The sequence below is a fragment of the Heliangelus exortis genome, chromosome 3 (assembly GCF_036169615.1).
Source record: "Heliangelus exortis chromosome 3, bHelExo1.hap1, whole genome shotgun sequence".
Taxonomy (NCBI): Eukaryota; Metazoa; Chordata; class Aves; order Apodiformes; family Trochilidae; genus Heliangelus; species Heliangelus exortis.
The window spans coordinates 25,723,318-25,744,377 of NC_092424.1; the positions used below are offsets into that span (position 1 = coordinate 25,723,318).

At 37.6% G+C, this 21,060-nt stretch overlaps 2 protein-coding genes across 5 annotated transcripts in view; one reads left to right on the forward strand and one right to left on the reverse strand.

The window, feature by feature from the left end:
• The window catches only part of IARS2 (isoleucyl-tRNA synthetase 2, mitochondrial), a 28,729-nt gene extending 19,835 nt beyond the window's left edge, over positions 1–8,894 (forward strand). The window contains exons 15-23 of the mRNA XM_071739693.1: positions 1,610–1,718; positions 2,502–2,604; positions 3,600–3,725; positions 4,087–4,218; positions 5,305–5,411; positions 6,276–6,421; positions 6,580–6,770; positions 8,250–8,394; positions 8,513–8,894. Of these exons, the coding sequence (XP_071595794.1) occupies positions 1,610–1,718; positions 2,502–2,604; positions 3,600–3,725; positions 4,087–4,218; positions 5,305–5,411; positions 6,276–6,421; positions 6,580–6,770; positions 8,250–8,394; positions 8,513–8,664 (1,211 nt within the window). The 3' untranslated portion in view covers positions 8,665–8,894. The remainder of the gene's footprint in view (positions 1–1,609; positions 1,719–2,501; positions 2,605–3,599; positions 3,726–4,086; positions 4,219–5,304; positions 5,412–6,275; positions 6,422–6,579; positions 6,771–8,249; positions 8,395–8,512) is intronic.
• Positions 8,895–9,131: 237 nt separating this feature from the next.
• The window catches only part of RAB3GAP2 (RAB3 GTPase activating non-catalytic protein subunit 2), a 48,507-nt gene continuing 36,578 nt past the window's right edge, over positions 9,132–21,060 (reverse strand). For all 4 annotated transcript variants that reach the window (XM_071739700.1, XM_071739699.1, XM_071739698.1 and 1 more), the window contains 12 exons: positions 19,990–20,206; positions 19,398–19,571; positions 19,163–19,269; positions 18,054–18,120; positions 17,278–17,348; positions 15,239–15,274; positions 14,607–14,681; positions 14,153–14,371; positions 12,393–12,482; positions 12,090–12,308; positions 11,321–11,479; positions 9,132–11,070 (listed from right to left, as the gene is read on the reverse strand). In XM_071739700.1, the coding sequence (XP_071595801.1) occupies positions 10,924–11,070; positions 11,321–11,479; positions 12,090–12,308; positions 12,393–12,482; positions 14,153–14,371; positions 14,607–14,681; positions 15,239–15,274; positions 17,278–17,348; positions 18,054–18,120; positions 19,163–19,269; positions 19,398–19,571; positions 19,990–20,206 (1,581 nt within the window). In that variant the 3' untranslated portion in view covers positions 9,132–10,923. The remainder of the gene's footprint in view (positions 11,071–11,320; positions 11,480–12,089; positions 12,309–12,392; positions 12,483–14,152; positions 14,372–14,606; positions 14,682–15,238; positions 15,275–17,277; positions 17,349–18,053; positions 18,121–19,162; positions 19,270–19,397; positions 19,572–19,989; positions 20,207–21,060) is intronic.

Genomic DNA, 21,060 nt, shown 5'->3' on the forward strand with positions numbered 1-21,060 from the left:
TGTTTGCATTTTACAGAGATAAAATGTTCAGGCCTCCAATAACTGTATAAGCTACATTTGCCAGCCTGCCAGATGGATGAGTTCCTGTCAGAAAAGACCAATACAGTTCACTGGTTGCAGGCTGTTGTTTGTTTAAATTCTTCTCTTCTCTTCTCTTCTCTAAGCTAACTACTGGCATTTCAATTAAAAGTTTGCTTCTCTAAAACCACCAGTGGCTAGCAAACTAGTTGTAAATAACTGTGTTGCTACAGTTACTCCAGTTATTTTCTTCCTAATGACAAATATTCTTTTTTCTTTTTATCTTGACCTCACAAGTATTTTTTTCAGTCAGTTAATAAAAAGGCTGATCCCTAGGTACTCTACTTTTAAAACTCAAAAACCCCTCTCAAAAATCTGTAGATTTTCTTGAAGGAATAAACAAAAAGTGTTAAAAACCATAACATCCACCCACAGGTTTATCCTGTGTTAGCCTGAATGGTATGGCCTCGACCTTTGTAATGTTGAACTTCTTTTTATTGCAGGATGGATCTAAATACTGAAACTTCCATGAAGTTAAGCAAATAAATCCAGTGTGTCTACAGCAGAAAGAAGCATTGTCTCAGGGGTCTTAGGAAGAGGATAAAAGGAGTTAGTAGATAAAAACTGAGCAGCCAAACTTTTGTATGAATAGCTGGAAAAATTACAACTTTTGGAATCAAAATGAAGTTTCTGCTGTATATATGTATAATTTTACACATTTATAGGCTTTGACTTGCATGTTCTTCTGTGCTCCATATTATTCTGTTCTCACTCTGACTTGTCTGGGAATGTGTAGGACAAGGAGGTCTGATTTGAAACAAGAAGTCTTGTACCTTCTTGTACAGTGAGTGAATTCCACCAGTGAAAGCTGTTAAAACTTTGCTGCCCTCTCTGAACCCTATGGAAAAGCTGGGTTTACTCTGCTTTTAATGTGCAGTTTGTGTGTATTTACAGGGAGTAGTAGTTCTATTCAGCCTTCACCTGAATAAGCTAAATAACCCAGGCTCCTCCAGACCCTTCTCTCCCACAATAGGGCTTCTGTTTCCTAACTTGCCATAATCCTTTCCTGAAATTTTGTATTTTCCTGAACACTAGTGACCAGAAATGTCAGTTCCATCGCAGGTGAGCTGCAATCACTGCCAAATCTTCCTGGTATCCTCTGAAAAACCTCATGTCTTACAGAGGCCAGTCAGGCACCTTATGTCTGTGACCTAATTAATTCCAAAGTATGTGATGATCTCTTTGGTTCGTCAGTTTGTGTAGGAATACGTGAAAGTATTTGAGAAGTTGTTACAAAGTGCTCTGAGCGTGATACCATCTGTTTTCATAATTATTTTTTTTTGGGGGGGGGGAAGCAAGTTTATTTGTTAAATTTTGGAGCTCAGCGAGTCTTCGAATTTTTTTTTTTAAATGTGGTAATAAATCACTTGTATCATGTTCAAGTAACCATGCACCATTTATAAAAGTAACTTATCTACTGGGTTTAAAGAGCAGAGTGTTTTACAAATAATTTTCAGGGAATTTCTGTTAGGTGTATTAAGTTTTTGGAGGTATAGACTGATATTTGGAACAAAATCTTCTGGTTTTAAAGGTTCAGAGCAAAGAGCAGATACATACCTTGAAGGAAAAGACCAGCTGGGAGGTTGGTTTCAATCCTCTCTACTAACCAGTGTGGCAGCAAGGAAAAAAGCACCATACAAGTAAGTGTGTGGATTGAAAGCGCATTTCTGGTTCACTTATTAAATAGCATGCTTTTAATAGTGCAGGCAGTAGTGTATAAACCAAGCCATTACTGAGTATCTGATTTCTGCCCTTAAGTTTTCAGTATCAAGTTTTTGTTGGATTAGATTGTAATGCATTTATTGTTTAAATATTTTCCATTGTAATTTTAAGGGATGTTTCCTTTCTCAGTCCTATAGGTATATCCAGTAGGTGTATCCTATTACATTGTGAGATACAGATCTGTTCTTTTACCATCTCTCCCACTCCCATAATCAAAGGGATTGTTATGGGAGGTGCAGGATGAAAATCTCCTAAGATCATTGACTTGCTAGGTTGTAAGGAATTCACAGTCATTGCGTGCATGTTTCATACTGGAGCTGTGACAGACTGTTTGTACCCTGGAAGCTGAAAGGCATAAGGAAAGGTAATGTGGGTCAGTCACAAGGAGGCTGTGCAATTTGGGGAAACATATTTGTTTAAAGAGTAAATAATACTTTAGTCTTTAATTATTCTGAAATATATGTATGCTGGATATCTGCAAACAATCTGTTGTTCACATGGCAAAATGAGGAAAATACAGCTGTAGGCACTACTTGGGTGGTAATACAGCATATTCATGGTTGGTTGAACTCAACAGATGGAGCTTCAGGCTTACAAAAATAGAGGGGGTTTGTGTTTTGGTTTAGAAATATCCTCCTTGGAAATCTATTCTTAACACACTTTTCACTGTGATTTTGTTTCTGCTAAAATCTTCTCTTCAGGACTCTGGTGGTTCATGGATTTACTCTTGGTGAGAAAGGGGAGAAGATGTCTAAATCTATTGGCAACGTGGTTGACCCTGATGTAGTTATCAATGGAGGAGAAGTAAGTCAAACTCATGAGTTTCTTAGAACTATCAAGAGCTATTTTTCACCACCAGATTCTGCAACTGTCTTGTGGCATGTTTCTCTGTACAGCTGTCTTGTAGCAGAACTCTGTAAGGCTCTTCTGAAGACTTTGGCTGCTTTGCAACTCCTGCAGTTCCATTTGGCAGGAGTAAAAGATCTTGAGTTGCTCTGCTTCAGCTGTAATACCAAAAAAATCCTCACCTCTTTTCTGCTAGGAGAAAATTCATTATACAGAAGATGTAGAATAGTTCCCTTTTATTTGGGAAAGCTATTGCTGGAGTGATGAGAGGGTAGTGTTTAAAAAAGAAATCAATGAACCTTTGCTTTTAAACTGACTGAAACATATACATGAGCAGTCAGAGTACCAGCTGCACCTGAGCAGCCTGCCTGCTCTCAGTCTAGGATGTTTATTGACTCTGTAAACTTAATTCAGTGGTCAGGGAGACTGCACTTCAGGTGATGCTCTATTTTTCCTTCACCAGTTCTGCTGTTCCTCTCTCTGAGACTTCTTGAACACATTTTGCAACTCTCTAGACAGAAGAATCAATCCTTACAAAGGCTTTCTTGTCCAATTCAAATAAATCACACCATATTTTGTTTTTTCATAATGGAGGGAAGCTATTTTTTGGAGTTGAAAAGAGAGTGAAGAAAATTCTAAGGAAGGGAGAAAGCCTGTGGCTTCAGATATTAACATTAGAACAGCAATATCAATTATTCAAAATGATCCAAGGCTATAAATTTATTTCACCTGAGTTCTAGCATTGCCTGGACACAGAGTGCTGCAAGTACCTACAGTAGCTGTGGCTAAACAGTGAATCTTTCTAAAAGAGGTTGAAGTTCTCCAGATACAGTGGCCTTCTGGGCACAGCTATCAAGATGTGTTCTCACAGCACTGACAGCACAGAACTGCAGTGCTCACCCTGCTGCAGGGCCCTCAGCAGTCTCACTGTGTGCCTCTCTGTCTCTGTTCAGGATCACACCAAGGATCCTCCCTACGGCGCTGATGTTCTCCGCTGGTGGGTGGCAGAATCCAATGTTTTCTCTGAAGTGCTGATTGGACCTGTTGTACTTAATGCTGCAAGAGATGATATCAACAAGGTAAGAGCCAGTTATGGTAATGCTCTTCATTTTAATGAGGTCCTCTTTATATTTGGTTTTGTGTTAATCAAATAGAATCAATTGCAAAGCTTTACAATCTTTAGACTAAAGAAAGCTTTTCTGAGCTCATGTAGGTAGGTACTACTGCTTTTTATATCTCTGAGACTATTTTTTCCAGCAAGTTTTGGTAAGACAGTCTTTTCTTTACACTTATAATTCCTTTTAGCCTATGTTCTTCATGATGCTTTTGTAACTATGCAAGCAATCAATGTCCCACTTCAGTGAATTAATTGTAGAATATTATGTTGTGTTTCCTCTAAAGTGCAGACCATTGTGTTAAATTTTTCTGGTTTGTCTCTAGCTTCGGAATACACTGCGCTTTATGCTGGGAAACATGGCTAACTTCAATCCAGAAACAGATTCCATCCCTGCTTCAGAGATGTACATAGTAGATCAATACATGCTGCATTTATTGCAAGATTATGGCAACAAGGTAGGGATAAATTTCATCTATATGAATATATGTGTAATGTTTTTACATTGGTTATACCCTCTAGTGAAAATTCTTTCAGTGTATGTGTATGTGTATGTGTAAAAAGTATGTGTCAGGGAGACAGATGATGACCAGAAAGGTTTCTTTGATGCCATGTGCTTTGGAAGGCTTTGTTGGTAACATCCTTAACTTGTTTGACATGAACCAGTTTTTCCCACTCCCTTTCTGCCCAAGACCTCACACTGGAAATCTTTAGAAATAGTTAGAATAGAGTATGAAAAAACAAAGCAAAACAAAACAAAAAACTTACAGAGCTCTGGAAATCTGCTGTAGTCCAAAATTTGGTCATTTCTGGCACTCAGAACCATTCTGATGAATGAGAAAGTGTGGGCATAATTTCTAAAGTTTCTCTCTCCTCAAATTTGATTTGCAGTTTTTTTCCCTTCAATAGCCTATAAAAGGAAAGATTCTCCGAGACTTTTTGTCACTAATAACAGTTTCTGCAACTGCAGGTTCATCAGGGGTTATCATTGTATGACATGACAATGTCATCCAGTGCCATGTCATACATCTCATGACATGCAAGTCCATAGGAAGGCCACAAAGGTTATCAGAGGGCTGGAGCACCTCTCCTGTAAGGACAGGCTGAGAGATGCGTTTGTTCAACCTAGAGAAGGCTCTGGGGAGACCTTATAGTGGCCTTCCAGTACCTGAAGGTGTTACAGAACAGCTGAGGAGAGACTTTTTCCACGGTCATATAGTGATAGCACAAGGGGTCGTAGCTTTAAACTGAAAGAGGGTAGGTATAGGTTAGACATAAGGAAGAAATCCTTTCCTGTGAGGGTAGTGAGACACTGGAACAGGTTGCCCAGGGAGGTTGTGAATGCCTGGATATGTTCAAGGCCAGGCTGGATGGGTTTTGAGCAACCTGGTCTAGTGGGACGTGTCCCTTCCCATGCAGGGGGGTTGGAATTAGATGATCTTTTAAGGACCCTTCCAACACAAACTCTTCTATGATTCTGTGATTCTATGACATGAAATGAAAATCGATTCACTATTCTTCTCCCTCCCTGCTCCCTCTCTCAGGTCACAGCAGCATACAAAGAATACGATTACAGCAAAGTGGTTCGATTACTGCAAGCATTCTGTTCCAGAAACTTGTCCAACTTCTATTTCACCCTAATCAAAGACAGGTACATTCATTATTGCTGCATTTAAAACAGAAAAAATAAGTAAGTCAGTTTGAGGTAATAGCATTCCAGGTGAATGTTGAGTGAACAAGAGATATCCCAAGAAGATTTCATGGTAATGTATTGTGCTTTGGTGCACTCAAGTTCCCAGGTGAAAGCTTACCTGTTTTCAGCTGTGTGTTTTTGTCATCAGTCTGTTCTTATGTCCTGTCCACTAGGGGTGCTGAATCATCTTGAAAGGTACTCAAGTGTACTTACTGAAAATTAAATAAAGTTTTAAAGGTAGATTCTTGGATCTGTATTTCTACCTAGAAGGGTGTGCATCTGAATTTGGGAAGGTAGAGGGGAAGGGCTTTTAGCACTTATCTGGGTAGCCTAATACCTTCTACTGATGTAAAAAACAGATAAAGGATCCTAAGGGTGTGACTGATACTTCTGTAAACTATGAGATAACTGTTTAATGGGGGAAGGAGATAAAGGGTTATACTGATACTTAGTTCCCAGAATGCAAGTAAAGGGGAAAAAGAAAAAGGAAAAAACCCTAATGATATATTTTATGGATAAATTAGAATGAAGGGCTAACAGAGCTGCAGGCTCACCTCCTTGAGAAACTGTTAACTTCTGTACAAATGAAGCAAATTCATATGCCATGTAGAAAATCTTTCCAGACAAAGTTGGGCTGCATGTGCAAATGGTCCTGTACCTAAACCACCTCCCTTTGCCTGGGAAGGACAATTAAGAAAAGCTTTCCTTAGACAGGCAAGCTGGGTCAGACTTCTGTTCTTCCATTGGTAGTCCTGAAAGTGTGGCTTTTGAGCAAAAAGAGGAACATACAAATACCTTCCAGCTCTCATCTCTGTCTTGCAGGCTGTATTGTGAAGAAGAAAAAGACCCCAAGCGGCGCTCGTGTCAAACTGTGTTAGCTGAGTCTTTAGATGTAGTAGTCCGATCCTTTGCCCCAATTCTTCCTCACTTGGCAGAGGAGGTTTTCCAGCATCTCCCTTACAAGAAAGGTAAAGTACCTAGAGTTTCCAAGGAATTCTTTTAGTGCAGTTTAATTGCACAGTTAAAAGGAAAGTAAATACAGAGATATGCTACTATTTTTTATTCTTTTAATAAACACTTGAATAGAAAGACACTGAACAATTCTTTTGTTTGCTTTGCTCTCAAGACTCAGAGGGTGTGTTTCGTACTGGCTGGATTAATGCAAGCTCAGCATGGAAAAAGCCTGGCATTGAGGAAGCCATAGAAGGTGCATGTGCAATGAGAGACTCTTTCCTTGGGTCCATCTCTGGCAAGAACGCTTTGGAATATGAAGTTGTCGTTGTAATTGAGCCTGGACTGCTGTTTGAATTAATGGAGGTAAAGATGCTACTAAGAATGGTGTCTGTGCAAAGAAATACTAATTTCTGTAAACTTTCTTCTACTTTGTACTTGTCCAAAAATCACAGAATCATTGAGGTTGGAAGGGACTGCTTTAAACTGTGCTGCTTGAGCCCCTTGCCCACGCTAGCTCAGCTAGAGCAGGTTGCCTGGGGTTGTGTTCAGTGGGTGGTGAATATTTTTTAGAATGAGACCCCACAACCTCTCTTTGAGACCTCTGTCAGTGTTTGACCACCCTCAGCTTAGAAAAAAGTGCTTTTGTTTTCTTGTTTTACTTTTTCTGTCTGTTGCCCCTTGTCCTGCCTCTGGGCACTCACTACTGAATGCCTGGTTCCATCTTCTTGACACCCTCCAATCAAGTATTTATACATTAATAAGATCCTTCTGTTTTCTGGACTGAGTGGTCCCAATCTGCCAGCCTTTCATACAAGAGATGCTCCAGTGTTTAGTTCACATCTTTTTTACTAGAGAGCTCATCCTTTTTTGCAACAGTGCAGATGTGCCTCACCAGAGCTAAGCAGTGAGGAAGGATCACCTCCTTCAACCTGCTGCCAGCACCCTTCCTCCTGCAACACCCTAGTGCAGGATGCCACTGGCCTTCTCTGTTATAAGACCACATTGCTGGCTCATGGTCAACTGCTTGTCCACTGAGCCCACCTTCTTTCTCCTAGGCTAAGCTGCTTTCTAGTCAGTTGGCTTTCAGCATGTACTGGTGCTTGGGGTTACTCCCAACCCGGGGCAGAACTGGGCATTTTTCTTTATTTAACTTCATGAAATAGCTGCTAGTTGATTTCTCTGTTCTGTTGAGGTCCCTCCCAACAGTGCAGCCATCTGTGTATCATCCATGCCTCCAAGCACTGTATCAGCAGTAGACTTACTAAGGGTACACTCTGCACCATCATCCAGGTTGTTAATTGATGTTAAACAGTACTGGACCCCACTCTCAACCATGAGCTACACTACTAGTGACTGGCCTCTAGCTCTGGACTCCTGGAGAAGGTCTATTGTAGTCCTACTGGCAGTGCTCTCCTGAAGTATTCTGCTTTCTGCATCTGGGGGTCAAAGTTACTTGAGTTTCTGCAGAGGGATGCTGGAGTTCAGGTCTGTACTCTTATACCTGGCAGGAGTAAGTCAATTGGACTCTTGTTTCAAATCATTGACTCTGATAAGCAACCACTGTCTTAGCATTTGTTGCAAAGAATGGAGCTTGTGGCTCATAGAGCTTGCAGTGGTAGACCTCAGTTTTGATGCTGGATTTAAACATAATTTTATATACACACAGATTCACACACAAATACCTTGTGTGTGTAAACAAACTCGTGCTCTTCACAATAAGGCTATGACAGCTTTTGCAGTCATAAACACAGTTACTCTGTGTTTGCTTTAACATTTTCTAGGAGTAGAATGCTGAGAAACAGAAACAGGTTACAGGTCTGAAAATTAACCTGTCTTCCCTAGGCACTGCAAGCTGAAGAAACTTCTAGTGTTTCACAGCTGAATGAAATAATGATGGCTTCCCAGACAACCCTGCTGAGCGAGCTACCTAAAGAAACACCTGCAGATGCAGACATCATCAAAGGGACCTTTCTAATTAACTTGGAAGGTAAGAGAACTATTCTAGGCAGGCTACTGTGCTACTCCAACACCTACATACTTCATATGTAGAGTGGAGTATGCCAACTCCATCTTCCTGATCTCAGGAATAATGCTTTCTTTAACAGGTGGTGATATCCGTGAAGAATCTTCATATAAAGTCATAGCCCTGCCCACTGCCAAAGCAAAATGCCCTCGCTGCAGGAGATACACTTCCAGTTCCTCAAACACTCCTTGCCCACGGTGCCTGAAAGTCATAGCTGGACAAGGGAGCACATGAGGGTGAAATGCCCCTGCACACACACACTGCTCCAGCATTATGGATACTGAGGTACACAAAAGCAGTGGCTCACCAGAAGGGCTGTGTACCCAGTCCTGCAGAACCATATGCTTAAGCCCCAGCATAAGCAGCAATATCAGGTTGGTTTTTTTTTTTGTGGGGAACATTATGTATATATACCTAATTATGTATATCACTTTTCAGCTTAATAAAACGGGTGGTTGAAAATAGCTGATGTAATTATTTTTTCTTTTTAGCAATCTGTGTTCTTTAGAAGTTCAATTCCCTTTAAGTGAAACTACACAGTAAAACATCAATAGTTTAAGTCTTACGCTGTCAGCAGGTAGTTCTGCAGAACCCCAGTGAACCAGTCCTCTCTCCACAGGAGTGTCTACTCCTCTTGTCTTGTAAAACAGAACAGAAGAAAAAGTGATGACCGTTCTCTTAAAAAGGATGAAAAGGCACAATGAAACCTCAAATTTTATTTAATCAATTTACACAAATCCACAGCAACTTAGACACAAAATAGCACTATGTACAGAGTATTACTTACAATACATTACAGATTTGATTGGTGTAGTGTGTCAGCTCTGACATGGTACTTGGTTACAGTAAAATCCTTTACACAGCTGTACCAGGATACAGGAATGTAATGCAACTAAGAAACATAACTTTGTCTTCTTTAGGTTGCATGATGAGCAGATCTCTAGCATATTAATTTCTGCAGAAGCTTGAAGTGCTGTCAGGCAAGGCTGTAAAGTCACCTGTAGGATCTGGCTTTCTTCGTTTTTCCCCTACATCTGTTCTAGTCTCAGTTATGGAAGTCAGTATAGAAATACATAAAACACAGACCACGACTGGCCACTTCTTACTAGAACTCCTGCTACTCTTTACTTTGTCTGACCTCATACTGCTGCAAGAAATCAAACATACAGTATGAAAACTTCTCCTGAAGCCTTCATCAGCTACATTGAAGTGCAGTGATTAGGAGGCTGTAGAACAACCCACCTACATATTTTTTTTTAGGAGTAGTCTAACCCTTAGATGACAGCAGCACATACTTCAGAAAGGTAAGGCCAGTTTCTGTCCAGCAAGGCAGTATACCACTGATGTTGCTCACACAGAATGCAAGAGGAGCAGGTTACAAGATGGAGCTAAATAATTTCAGCTGACTTCAAGACAAAAACAGTTTACACCAGTTTTTCTTTCCTGTCTTCCTCTAGATAGAAAGTAAAGAGTACTATCTTATGTAAGATAATCATGTTTAATACCATTTCAATAGTGATGATACTCTCTATGTGATTCCCCGTAGGTACTGTAAATAAAAGTGGGATATTTCTTTAAGGCTAAAGTACGCAGTACTATAAATCTTCAGTGAAGTTGGCTCAACTATTTAAGCAGTTTTCTACTACAAGTTAACGTGCAGAGATTTATAGCATACCACATCTTCTACAGTGATAAGATGGGGGAACAATCTTAAAGTAAGACATTCCTTGACCAACCTGAACTCAAGAGCTTAATATTAAGCAGAGCTTTATAATAAAGGAGAGGGACGTAAATCCAGTTTTAGCTGAAGCCCATCACCCTAGAGGCAGTAGTGGGAGATCTGCATTAAAAGATGAGTCCGTATTTGTGTCTGTAGAACTGGATTCTCCTTTCCAGGCTGTTTCTGATGTGGGCTGCTCTCCCTTTGTGTAAGGCCCCAGCACATTTCATCCTATGTCTAGTGCAGTCATCATTGTCACGTATAATGCAGTTACAAGGCATAAGACCAGCACCAGGTCTGGCTTCTGAAAAAGCAGTAGTTGCTCTATATGGTAATTTCAGACACTGAAGTTTTTCCCTGCTAAAACTCTACAACTTGTATGATTTGTTTTTCAATACATGGAACATTGAATCAGCAGAAGTTGCTGCCAGCATGAAACAGAGAATTCCACAAGACTGGATTTTGTAAATGGAGTAAAACTGTTGTCAAATATGTCCAGTTTCAGGCTACCGCAAAAAGCGTTTAAGTCAGAAATAAATAACAAAGCATTTCAGATACTGACAAGTGTGCTAGAAACTAAACATCTTTATACAGAATTTACATATATATACAGTGCAGAATTTAAAATATACTCCAATTTAAAATTACCTCCGTCAATCCTGGGATGGGTGCACTGCTTTTTTTTGTTGTTTAGCAAGAGTCACAGAAGTTTCAGCCTTGTGTAAAATAGTGCATTATACCACTATATAGCAGAACTGTGCTAACCACAAAGGTCATGATGAAATGGCATCTACAGCCTCTATCAGGTTCAAGGCAAAGTTATACTGCCCGTGATTCTCTGGTAAGTGCTCCATGACTTTGTTAATTAGTTTAGCTGTCGTTGAAATTGGCACTTCCACATTTTGAAGTTCCTGGGGGTCCTATACAAAAAAATAAACACATCATTAGAGTAATTTTATAGATGATTGTCTGCATATAAACCCTCCTGATACAAAACAGATTACTAAGGTTTATTGAATCAATTAAGCTGATGCCTTTACTTGTGAAACTGCTTGACCCTTAACAAAAGAGAACTAGAACCAGGAAAAATGAGAAAAAGGGCCACCAGCTCCTTGGTGAGTAGAAGCTTCCAAAATATCAACCTGTTTTCCTAAGCTGAGCTCAGCTTACCATAGCTTTGAGCCAAGTACATAGTGTTGGAGGAAGCCGAGTGAGGAGTTCCATACCCTCCTTTGTCTGCATATGAAGTAAAGCAAAGGACAGTCTCTGTCCAGCCAGTATGAGCAGCTGTGACGCAAGAATTTCTTTGTCAGACACCTGGAGAAAGGCCTGAAAATAGAAAAATGTTGGGAACTGGAAGGCATTTCAGCATGGCTCAGCTCAGTCATTTGGATGCTTGAAAAGCTGCATCGAAAGAAGCTTCTCAATACTGGAGGCTGTTTCTTGTGTTGTTACCTCTTACTGCAATAAAGCACATTATTAAAAGCTGCAGAAGATTTAATAAAGGCAAAGAAATACTCTATATACAGTAATTAGCACGAGCTAATTTCAGCAACAAGTTCCTATAATCTCATTTGCTTTTCCCATCAAGGATTTTCTTATCCAAGGACCAGTAAACTCCTGTAAAAAGATATTACAGACAAAAAAGCAGATTCCTAAAACTATCAAATATGGTAAAATGAAAGAGACTGTAGTGGTCTAGACCAGCTGTGTAACTCCATATCATGTTTCCAGTAGCTTCCATTGGGAAGAAGGTAAAATGAGGGTAGAACGGTCTTGGAAGAATACTCTTCCAGTGTCTGAATTTTTCAGCCTAAGTGTTTTTTGAAAATGATAGTACCTGCCTAACCCTTCCAGGCATCTTAAACAAAAAAGTATTTTTAGCAGAATATCAGACATAATGCTGTATCAATTTAAAATCTTTAAAAGCTTTTATTACCTCTTCACCAAGATGATCCATCCCATAACTATACAGTTCACAGACATAATGCCTTTTGACCACATCCTCAGAGACCTGAAGATACTGAGCCAGGTCTGCTGCCAAAGTTGGCCAATTCTTCCCCTTTTCAAAAGGAAACAATTCCACTTCTAAGACTTCTTTTGCCTTTTGTGATGAACATAGTGCTTGAACCGCTGCAGTCACAACTTTGATCAAGAACTTGGAAGGAAAAATAGCAGGTTACCTCAGTATTATTTGAAATTTTAGAAGTTTTAGAACTTCCAATACAAAATTTATACCTACCTGTTTTCGTATGGATAACAAATTTGGATCCATATCTCCACTAGGTAGCAGCTGAATTGAAGTAAGGTCTTTGAAAAATGCATTTTTGCCCTAAAATTGAGAACCAAAGAGAGGCCTCAGAGACAGAGGGGAATAAAAGTCATTGTGAACCACTATTAAGAAGCCAACTTGCTTTTTACATTTTATTTGTACTCATCTCCTGTTTTGCTTCAAGAATAAAATTTAATATTTTAAGTTAAGGCCACTAGACAAAAGAAACTTTTGTTCATGCAATTAATGTGTCAAGAATTTGTTTTCAAACTTAAATCATCTGCCTACTGAATTAGGAAGCTGGAGCTAAAGTGGAGCTAAAGTTTAGATATATTTCCTAGTCCCTGTCTCTAGGCCAACATAGCAAGCATAATACATAGGAAGAAACACAAACTAGCTGATATAAGATTATATTTTTTCTATTACCTATTCTATTACATAGTTGACACTGGTTAATTTTAAGGTCTCCTGAGCTACAGATTAATCAAATTCAGGTAAGCCCCTGAACAATGGAACATGGTAGGCTTTGTTTCAGCTCACCATGCTCAGTCCTGAGCAGCTCTAGCAGTCCTGCCCTGTATTAAAGCAGGAAGTAGGGAACCTTGTAGCAAAACAATATCTATGTTAAAAGACAATCATGAACGTGTAGCTCTAGATAGTGACTTCTCTTGTTCCAAACTATGGTTAATATACGGTCTCTGAAAGTTTTAAACACTTTTTCAGTCATCATCTCTAAAGAGCTGTTAGAAATTCTCTCATAAAGCTCACAGAACAAAACAAAATCTTGAGTGAGTGAAGGCAAAAAGCCAGCACCTGAGAATAACAGCTCTATGTGAAAGAAAGGAGTCACAGAACAGGATCCAATTTTACCCTTGAGGTGTAATATGCATACCTAAGTGGTACTATAATCCTTTCTGCTAACAGATAAGCAAAAAAAAAAAAAAAAAAGACACAAAACCAATGGGATTTTGTTAAATACTAAAGCCAGATTCAACAATTTCAGAGCCTGTACACAGACAAGAACCTATTTAGTAAATCTGCATTTATAAAAATCCAGTAAGTCATTAAGAAGTCATCTGTTCAGTATTTCAAGACTAAATTTTCTCACCAGTAGGAATTAAAGTACAGTATGTCCTTTAAACACAATACTCTGTTTTTAATTATTTTTTTTTTTAGAATTGTAGTGTGGTAAATCTAGGAGAAGGAAAGCCCAACTTGCAGGACCTGCTTTGTGTCATACTGCATTTTAAATGCAGTGACTTTTTTTTTTTTTTGTAAGTGCTGTAGATGCATTAAATGACAAGCTGCTTACTCTCTTCAAGGGGCTCAGAACTCTGGAATAATCATCATCCAATAATGGATACAATAGTGACAACAGCCTAACATTTCTGACTTTAAATATTTATGTTTTATCTGATCTGGCACTTCTCAAAAGAAGTAGAAAAACTTGTCATGCCATGTTCTTACCATGCATTATTTTCAGGCTAGCTAATTATTAAGGAGCTGATTTTCATCTATCTGAGGTCACTACAATTTTTTATTCATAAGGGAAAGCACCAAGTTTGGGTTCCAGCCTGAATTCTGGTGACAACCTCATTGTTGCAGCACAGTAGACTAAATGTCTTTCATAAAATAATGCATAAAGTGTTTAAAGAGTGAAAGGTAGCATATGTTCTAGATACCAAGAGGAAGGACAGAAGGATTAAGATGCAGGTTTTCAGAAGACATACCTTGCTATCAAACAGTGAAAGTGGCTTCACGCTCTTCAGAGAAAACCTCATGATGGCATACAAGATAGTGCATAACACAAACTGGTGCTCAACAAGAGGGTAGTGAATGTGTTTCTGCTCCAGGGCCAGTTCTACTATAGATACTGGGCCTTCTACAGACATCCAAGCATCTTCAGTATCTAAGACAGAAGCCTGCATTTCATCACTACTAACATCAGCCTGCAAAAGCAACACAGAAAAACAGCCACACACAATGCGTCATCTTTGTTGGCCTTCTGTGCAAAAACACACAGCTTTAATCACAAGTTCTCCGTGGTGAAATTAAAATTTCATATTGTCTAGAAGGTAATTAATATTTTGTCTGAACTAAATGGTGCAGAAATTAGCATAGCTATAGTCTTTAAAATTAAATTTGAATCAGTTTCTTACCTGTATGGGAAAAATAGATATTTACCTCTAGCAATGTCTGCAGCAGATCTGAACAGCAGCCAAGAAAAGCTGTCATTGCTGTGTCACCCATACCTACATCCTGTTAACAAGCAGTAGGAGTTAAATTGCTTCAGTTGGAATTGAAACAGGCTTTTATTAGCCCTGTATGTTTGAGAAGACAATCGTTGACATAAACCCTACTAATAAGTTCAGTTTATTAAAGGGTAAACAAATATTCACTGAAGGACAACAAAGAAACAGAAATAAGGTGGGGAAAAACAGGAATAATGCTAAATGTAGCCATTTACAAGAAGACTGAATTCCTCAAGTAATCACATCCTATAAACTTTATTTTCTGAGCTTGTCAGTTATCTTCCAAAGAAGTTTTAATTAATGAATATACATGGAAAATAATACTTTGTCATGTTATAGTCTCAAGGCTACCTTATATAATATTCAAACTTATAATACTATTCTAATTTGTCAGATAAAGAGTATTTTAAGTTTCTTAAAGTTCATAACATTTTCTCTAGGTTTGCATTTTGAATTTTTCTGAAACTTTCAAAAAATAAATTACAAACTAGTATTTAAACTAGTATTTAAATTAAGGCATTTTTATTTATTTCTTCCCATTTAGACAAAAGTAGTATTACTTGCCCTTCTGCATAATCTGTCCTTTGGAGCTTTTCCAACCTGTTTGAAGAGAATAAATAAACCTCAGCAATTAAAAATTTTTTATCATAAGCTGTTACCTCATGTTTTAAACTTTTATTACTATTTTCCTCATATAAAACGAGAAAATAGTTCATTACCGCTACATAAAGCAACAGCTTGCTTTCAGCAGAATCTTTGAGACAGATCATACAACTCAGAAATTAACAGTTTTAATTCATCCTCCTTAAAAGTCTGAGATTAGAAATAAGGCCCCAAAATCCTCATTCAAATCTCAAATGCAGCTAAAAAATCCTGAGTGATACTAGAAAGAAACTGGGGAACAATGAAGAGTCAATGTCCCAGCATACTCATTGAGATGAAGAAGGTCCAACAAGGTTATTATATGGTTTCCATGCTTTGCCTGAATTCTTCAAGAGAGACACCACAATCCTATTCCATTTAGGAATGTTATTATGAGGTCAAATATCTACAAGTTAAATTCCATGCTGAGCATGATGAAGCACACACATAAGTGCAAATTATCTCTTCCATAGCACAAAAAAAAAATAAATAAAAGTAATGATTACCATCACGGCAGGGTCTAAGCAACAGCTGAAGTGAGATTCCAGCGGTCTGAATTACAGGATTATTTAAACTTGAATTCAAGAAATGCATCATGCTGTCTCAAAGTCTGAATTCAATACCACTTCCAGCTGTCATTTTTGGGGCTGATTTATATCAACAGATATGAAAAATGTTTTTGGAAGTTGGTAACAGAACAGTTGTACTTCTAAAACACAAACCCTGTGGACTGATTCCTGCCTTCAAAATGCACATTACTAAGATTTAACAGCATTTTTTATTACACGATATTTGTTTCAGGTAACAGGTGTGTGCAAAAAGAGTTAATAAAATCCTTCCATCTCTTCTCCTGCAAGTGTTAATCTAGAGAGAAGTAATGGTGATAGATTTACACAAAGGCATGCAGATAAACTGGAAGAGTTTTTGCAGAAGAAACACCTACTACAGCTGTATACAACTGAGCCTATTTGCTGGAAGGGACAAGGAAGATGGTATTTTCCCATTCTTACAGAGCTAAATAAAAACCAAAAGCAGAAAATGAGAGAAGCAAAGGAGAGGGGAAAAAACAGAGGATGAGACAGCAAATTCTTGGGGGTTTCGTGTTTTGTTGTTTTTACTTTTAAATCAACACTTCTCTCTTTGAATCTGGACTTTAATACTGAAAAGCACTTACATCTGGCAAAGCAACAGGCAGATTCCCCTTAAACAATTTAAGCACATTTATCACTGACAGTACTCTTCCTAAACTGTCTTCTAGACCTAAAAAGAATTGTCATCCAGTAAACAGATCCACTGCTTATTTATAAGCATAAAAAAACCCAGAAGTTTAGCAGGGAGAAAAACCTGCTATAACTCATAGCAAACAAGCTGTATGCTAGAACAGAAGCTGATTTACAATGGTAGTGACAGTTAAAAATGCTCAGCATCTGCCACAACATGTTCCTCATTTTGCAGAAGAGATTGTTTATCCAAGCCCTGGACCACAACATTAGAAAAAAAAAAGCTGCTGCTTGTGGGAACCTAAAAGTTTCATGGTTGTTACTTACCAGGAAACACTCACAGAGAAATACTTTAACCTACCTATTGTTTTCTAACTTGTATATATGCTCACAGATATAGTTTCAAACTGTTTCACAAATACTTTTTATTTAGCAATTACAAGGTAACACTGAACAGAAGTCTTCAGTACACAACAGCAAGCCACTGATCAACTATTAAAGCTACCAATAGTTGATCATTCCACAGATCTGGTACTTTGAAAATAAGCATTCCTTCATGAATTTCAAAAGTTAGCTATATGTAAGTATGGGGTTTTCTGATGCTTAAATCAAAGATATTCCAAATTGATCTTAAAAAAAAAAAATCACAACCAAAAACCAATGGTTTAAAAGTGCTAGTTTCACTTTCCAGTTAATAATAAAAATTCAGCCTCAAAAATATTGTTACAGTACTGAACTGACCTTGTCCATTAGATATGTAGCAGAAGAAAGCCTTTTCACAATGAATGTATTCCACATCATCAGAGCAATACCTGTAACAGTTGCAGACTTATAAATTCCAAGTGACTAGAAAAGAGTTCTTATAAGTATGGAGTGAAAAGCCATGGGCCAAAGTCTGTTTAAAATTTAAAAGACATGCTAGAAGAAACAAGAAGGAATGATGATTTATCCTCACTGCTTTATACTTGGACTCTACATTTCTGATTTCTCAGGAGGAGACGACCTTGGTGGTAAAATACAATCAGAAGTACAATGCCTCATTTGTTTTTATATTATGCAGACGGGGTTTAACATTGTAGATACACATTTGGTGGTAAGAATGAAGGTTTCATACTAGTGTTTTAGGTATAGAGTGCACCTAATTTGCATAAACAGTCAACAAAAAGACAACTGTCATCACATTCATTGAAACAAGAATATCAAGAAATGCATGAAAAGTTATTGCAAGCAGCAAGTGTCACTACTTAAATACAAATAAAGAATATCAATTTGGAGCAATTTTAGTTTTAAAAATTTTTAGTTAAATACATACTCATGGTTCTGATGGGAACTCAGTTTCAACTTAAAAATCAAAAGCTTGAATGTCAGCAAAAAGTTTTGGTAAGATTATTTTTTTTCTTTTTCCTCAAACAAAATGGCCAAAACTACTACAAACTGCATGTTCATACTAGTCACAGTCATTTATTCTATAGCTTTACAATTTCAAAGACCATTTTTAATTACAGCTTCAAACTTACCATGCTGAACATGAGCATTAATGATGCATCTCAGATGATCTATAGACCTAATTAGAAAACACGCTTCCTTATGTAAAACAAAAAAGCAAGGAGTAAGTTATTACATTATTAAAAAGTTGTCTGTGTGTAAATTAGACTAAACTAGTCTATTTAGTCTAACTAAAGTAAAATTCATTAAAGGGCCTGGGTAGAGTATTTCAAAGCTACTATTTTTGACAGTTATAAAAATTGTAAGTTACTCTGATACTGCAATCTTCTCTGCTACTGACTAACATAGAGGTGGAAAAATATGTTTAAGTAATGGTGAAAGACATTGTGATTCAGAACTATTTTCAGGGCTTTGTTTTAGTATATGTACAGCTAACACACTCTTTGCTGAAAGTACCTCGAGAGACTATAGTAATTTTCCAAATACAAAATCCACCTGTGCTAAAAAGATGGATTTTTACTCAATGGAGTAAATTTTTTTAAATCTCAAAGGAAACTTTTATAGCAAGGTGTTATGTTGCACAGATCAAAAGAATCCTAATTCCAATTTTAATATAATATGAATATACTATATTAATATATAATATATTAATTTTAAAGAGCAGCAGGAAAAAAGATCTTTTTTTTCCTTCTCCTGTAACAATTCCCAGCAGTGGCCAGGGATTATAAAGAACACTCAAGAAATTTTTCTATCCTCTAAATGAAATGGATTCTAGTCTTAACAGATTCAATATTCTGTGATCTACTTCAGCATATCTAGAACAGAGGAAAGGTTCACCACTTCTTTGAAGTACTGAAACTGTTTTGTACTTGCACAAAATAGAGTCAAACCCCCCTTTTTATCCTGCTTATTTGAATCCAGTTTCCACACTTCCACTTTTGAGAACCTGATAGCTGAGAAACTAACTGTCCTTTCTTTGTGAGGTGCCATTCAGCCTCAGGATCTGGATTAAATTTTCTCAATTCAATTTCTGCCTGCCACTTATCACAGAAAAACAGTAGCTAGGATGTTTTCTAAGTCAGTCGTCTTAATGAAAGCTTTTATGAACTCTTACAAAGTAGTGAAAATGCTTGTAATGAGCTGGTCTTAACCATTACTCCTGCAAATTAAATTCTTTTACCTCTGGGTCTTTATTCCACTGCACTACATATTCCCAACAGCAATGTGCATGGAGTACATCCACTTCAAGACTACATGGGAATTGCTGGTATGCTAGCTGCAGCAGCTCTGGAAAAAGAAAAGCTCAAGTTACAAAACATAATTCTCCCTACTATAATTTCTAATACTTCACAACATTAGCAATTGAAACATCTCTGCAGACATTTAGAATCAAAAAAATCATGTTATTTTCTTACCTACGATTCCTTCCACATCTTCATCTGCTTCTGGTTCCTCAGGGAAGATATTAGTGTGCATTTTCATAGATTCTTCAGTAGTATCTGTACTGGTTTTGTGTTGGGCCAAATTCAGTACAACAGGACTGAAGCCTTGTTTAAAAACCCACTTTGCTACAGTGTCAGCAATGCCTCCTATGACATTTAAAAACAAAACCAAAGATGGGAGGGAAGAAATAGAGAGGTGAAGGGAATGGGGGGGAAGTGGGAAGGGGGAAAGCATTGGATTCAATGTATCCCAGAAGATTTGTGCTTCATAATCAAAGGACAAGAGAAAAGATATGAGTTTTAAATAATCACTATAATCATTAATCAGATAAGGATAATTCCTACCAATTTGGATATTTTCTTTCTTACTACTTTTATTCTTTCTTTCTTACTACTTTGGATACTGCACATTTTTAAGGCACTAACTCTACATTGTTTTAATTGTTTTTTAGATTAACAAAAGTAAACAGCAGAATTATTCCCAGTGCAATGTGTATCATAAATCAAAGTAAGGATGGCACAGAAATCAGCTAGGAAAACAGTCTTTCCAAGAGAAAAAATGTACCTTTTCCAGATTCAAGAAATTTCTTTACAGAAAGCCTGCCTAAGGGCTCAGTCTGGAGTGATGAAACTTTTTTTGTCCTTTTGCTCACTTTGCTGTGCAGCAGTGTTTGAAGTATCAGACAATCCTCTAGCTGTTTCAGCAAAAGTTTCCAATATTCGGTATCAAGGGAAAGTGCTTCCCAGGATTCTGTGTCTGAACCTACAGTTATTTGGGAAAACTAAAAGAACATAGGAGCTGGTTTAGGTCTGTTCACTTAAAGCAGCAGTTTTATTTAAAAAAAACCCACTCAGCATTAATAAAGAAAACTGTATTGTAAGAGCCACTGCATTTTGAAGAATAATTTAATCCAAGATTATGTTAACTGTAAAGCAAACTTCAATTAATATCCCGTGCTACTAACGAGATGTACAAGATGCACCGAAACAAAAACATAGGGAAAGAAAGCAATCTGTAAGGTTATCTTATAGCACCATTTTAAAGTCCATATTTACTTGAAATATGGGTTGGAAACCCATCAAAAAGATTTAAGTCTCCACCATATGCACATTCCCTATATACATAACTAACCCACCTCCATTTCAATTACCTGCCATATTAAAAACATATGTATCATGCACCCAGAAATACTGGATGTACAGTATATTGCAGTTCTGTGCACTTGGTAATTCCTATGTTTATCAGCAAATGCTGTCAGGAAGCCCAAGAATCTTGCTGGTAGTCTGCAGATGTGTTTTTCAACTTTGTGCACCAAGACAGCAAACTCTACAGTTTTCAGAAGCCTGGTCATTATAATTTCTAGGCTTTAAGCTAACAGATGGTAGGAAAAAAAAGGGGGGAAAGATAAATGGCTTTATGGAAAGGAAGTTTTGAGGGAAATAAAGCTTTTGCTTTATTCTGCTAAGAGCAGAAGAACAGGTGACAAAGGAGATAGCACGTGGGTAAAGTGTACCAGCATTCCTATTTGGGCAAGAGTGATAATTTTAATACACAGAATTGCAATAGTTAAGATTAACTCTATTATTCTATGGATGTGTAAAACTACTAGCTATGATTCATCAGGCAGGCTATTTA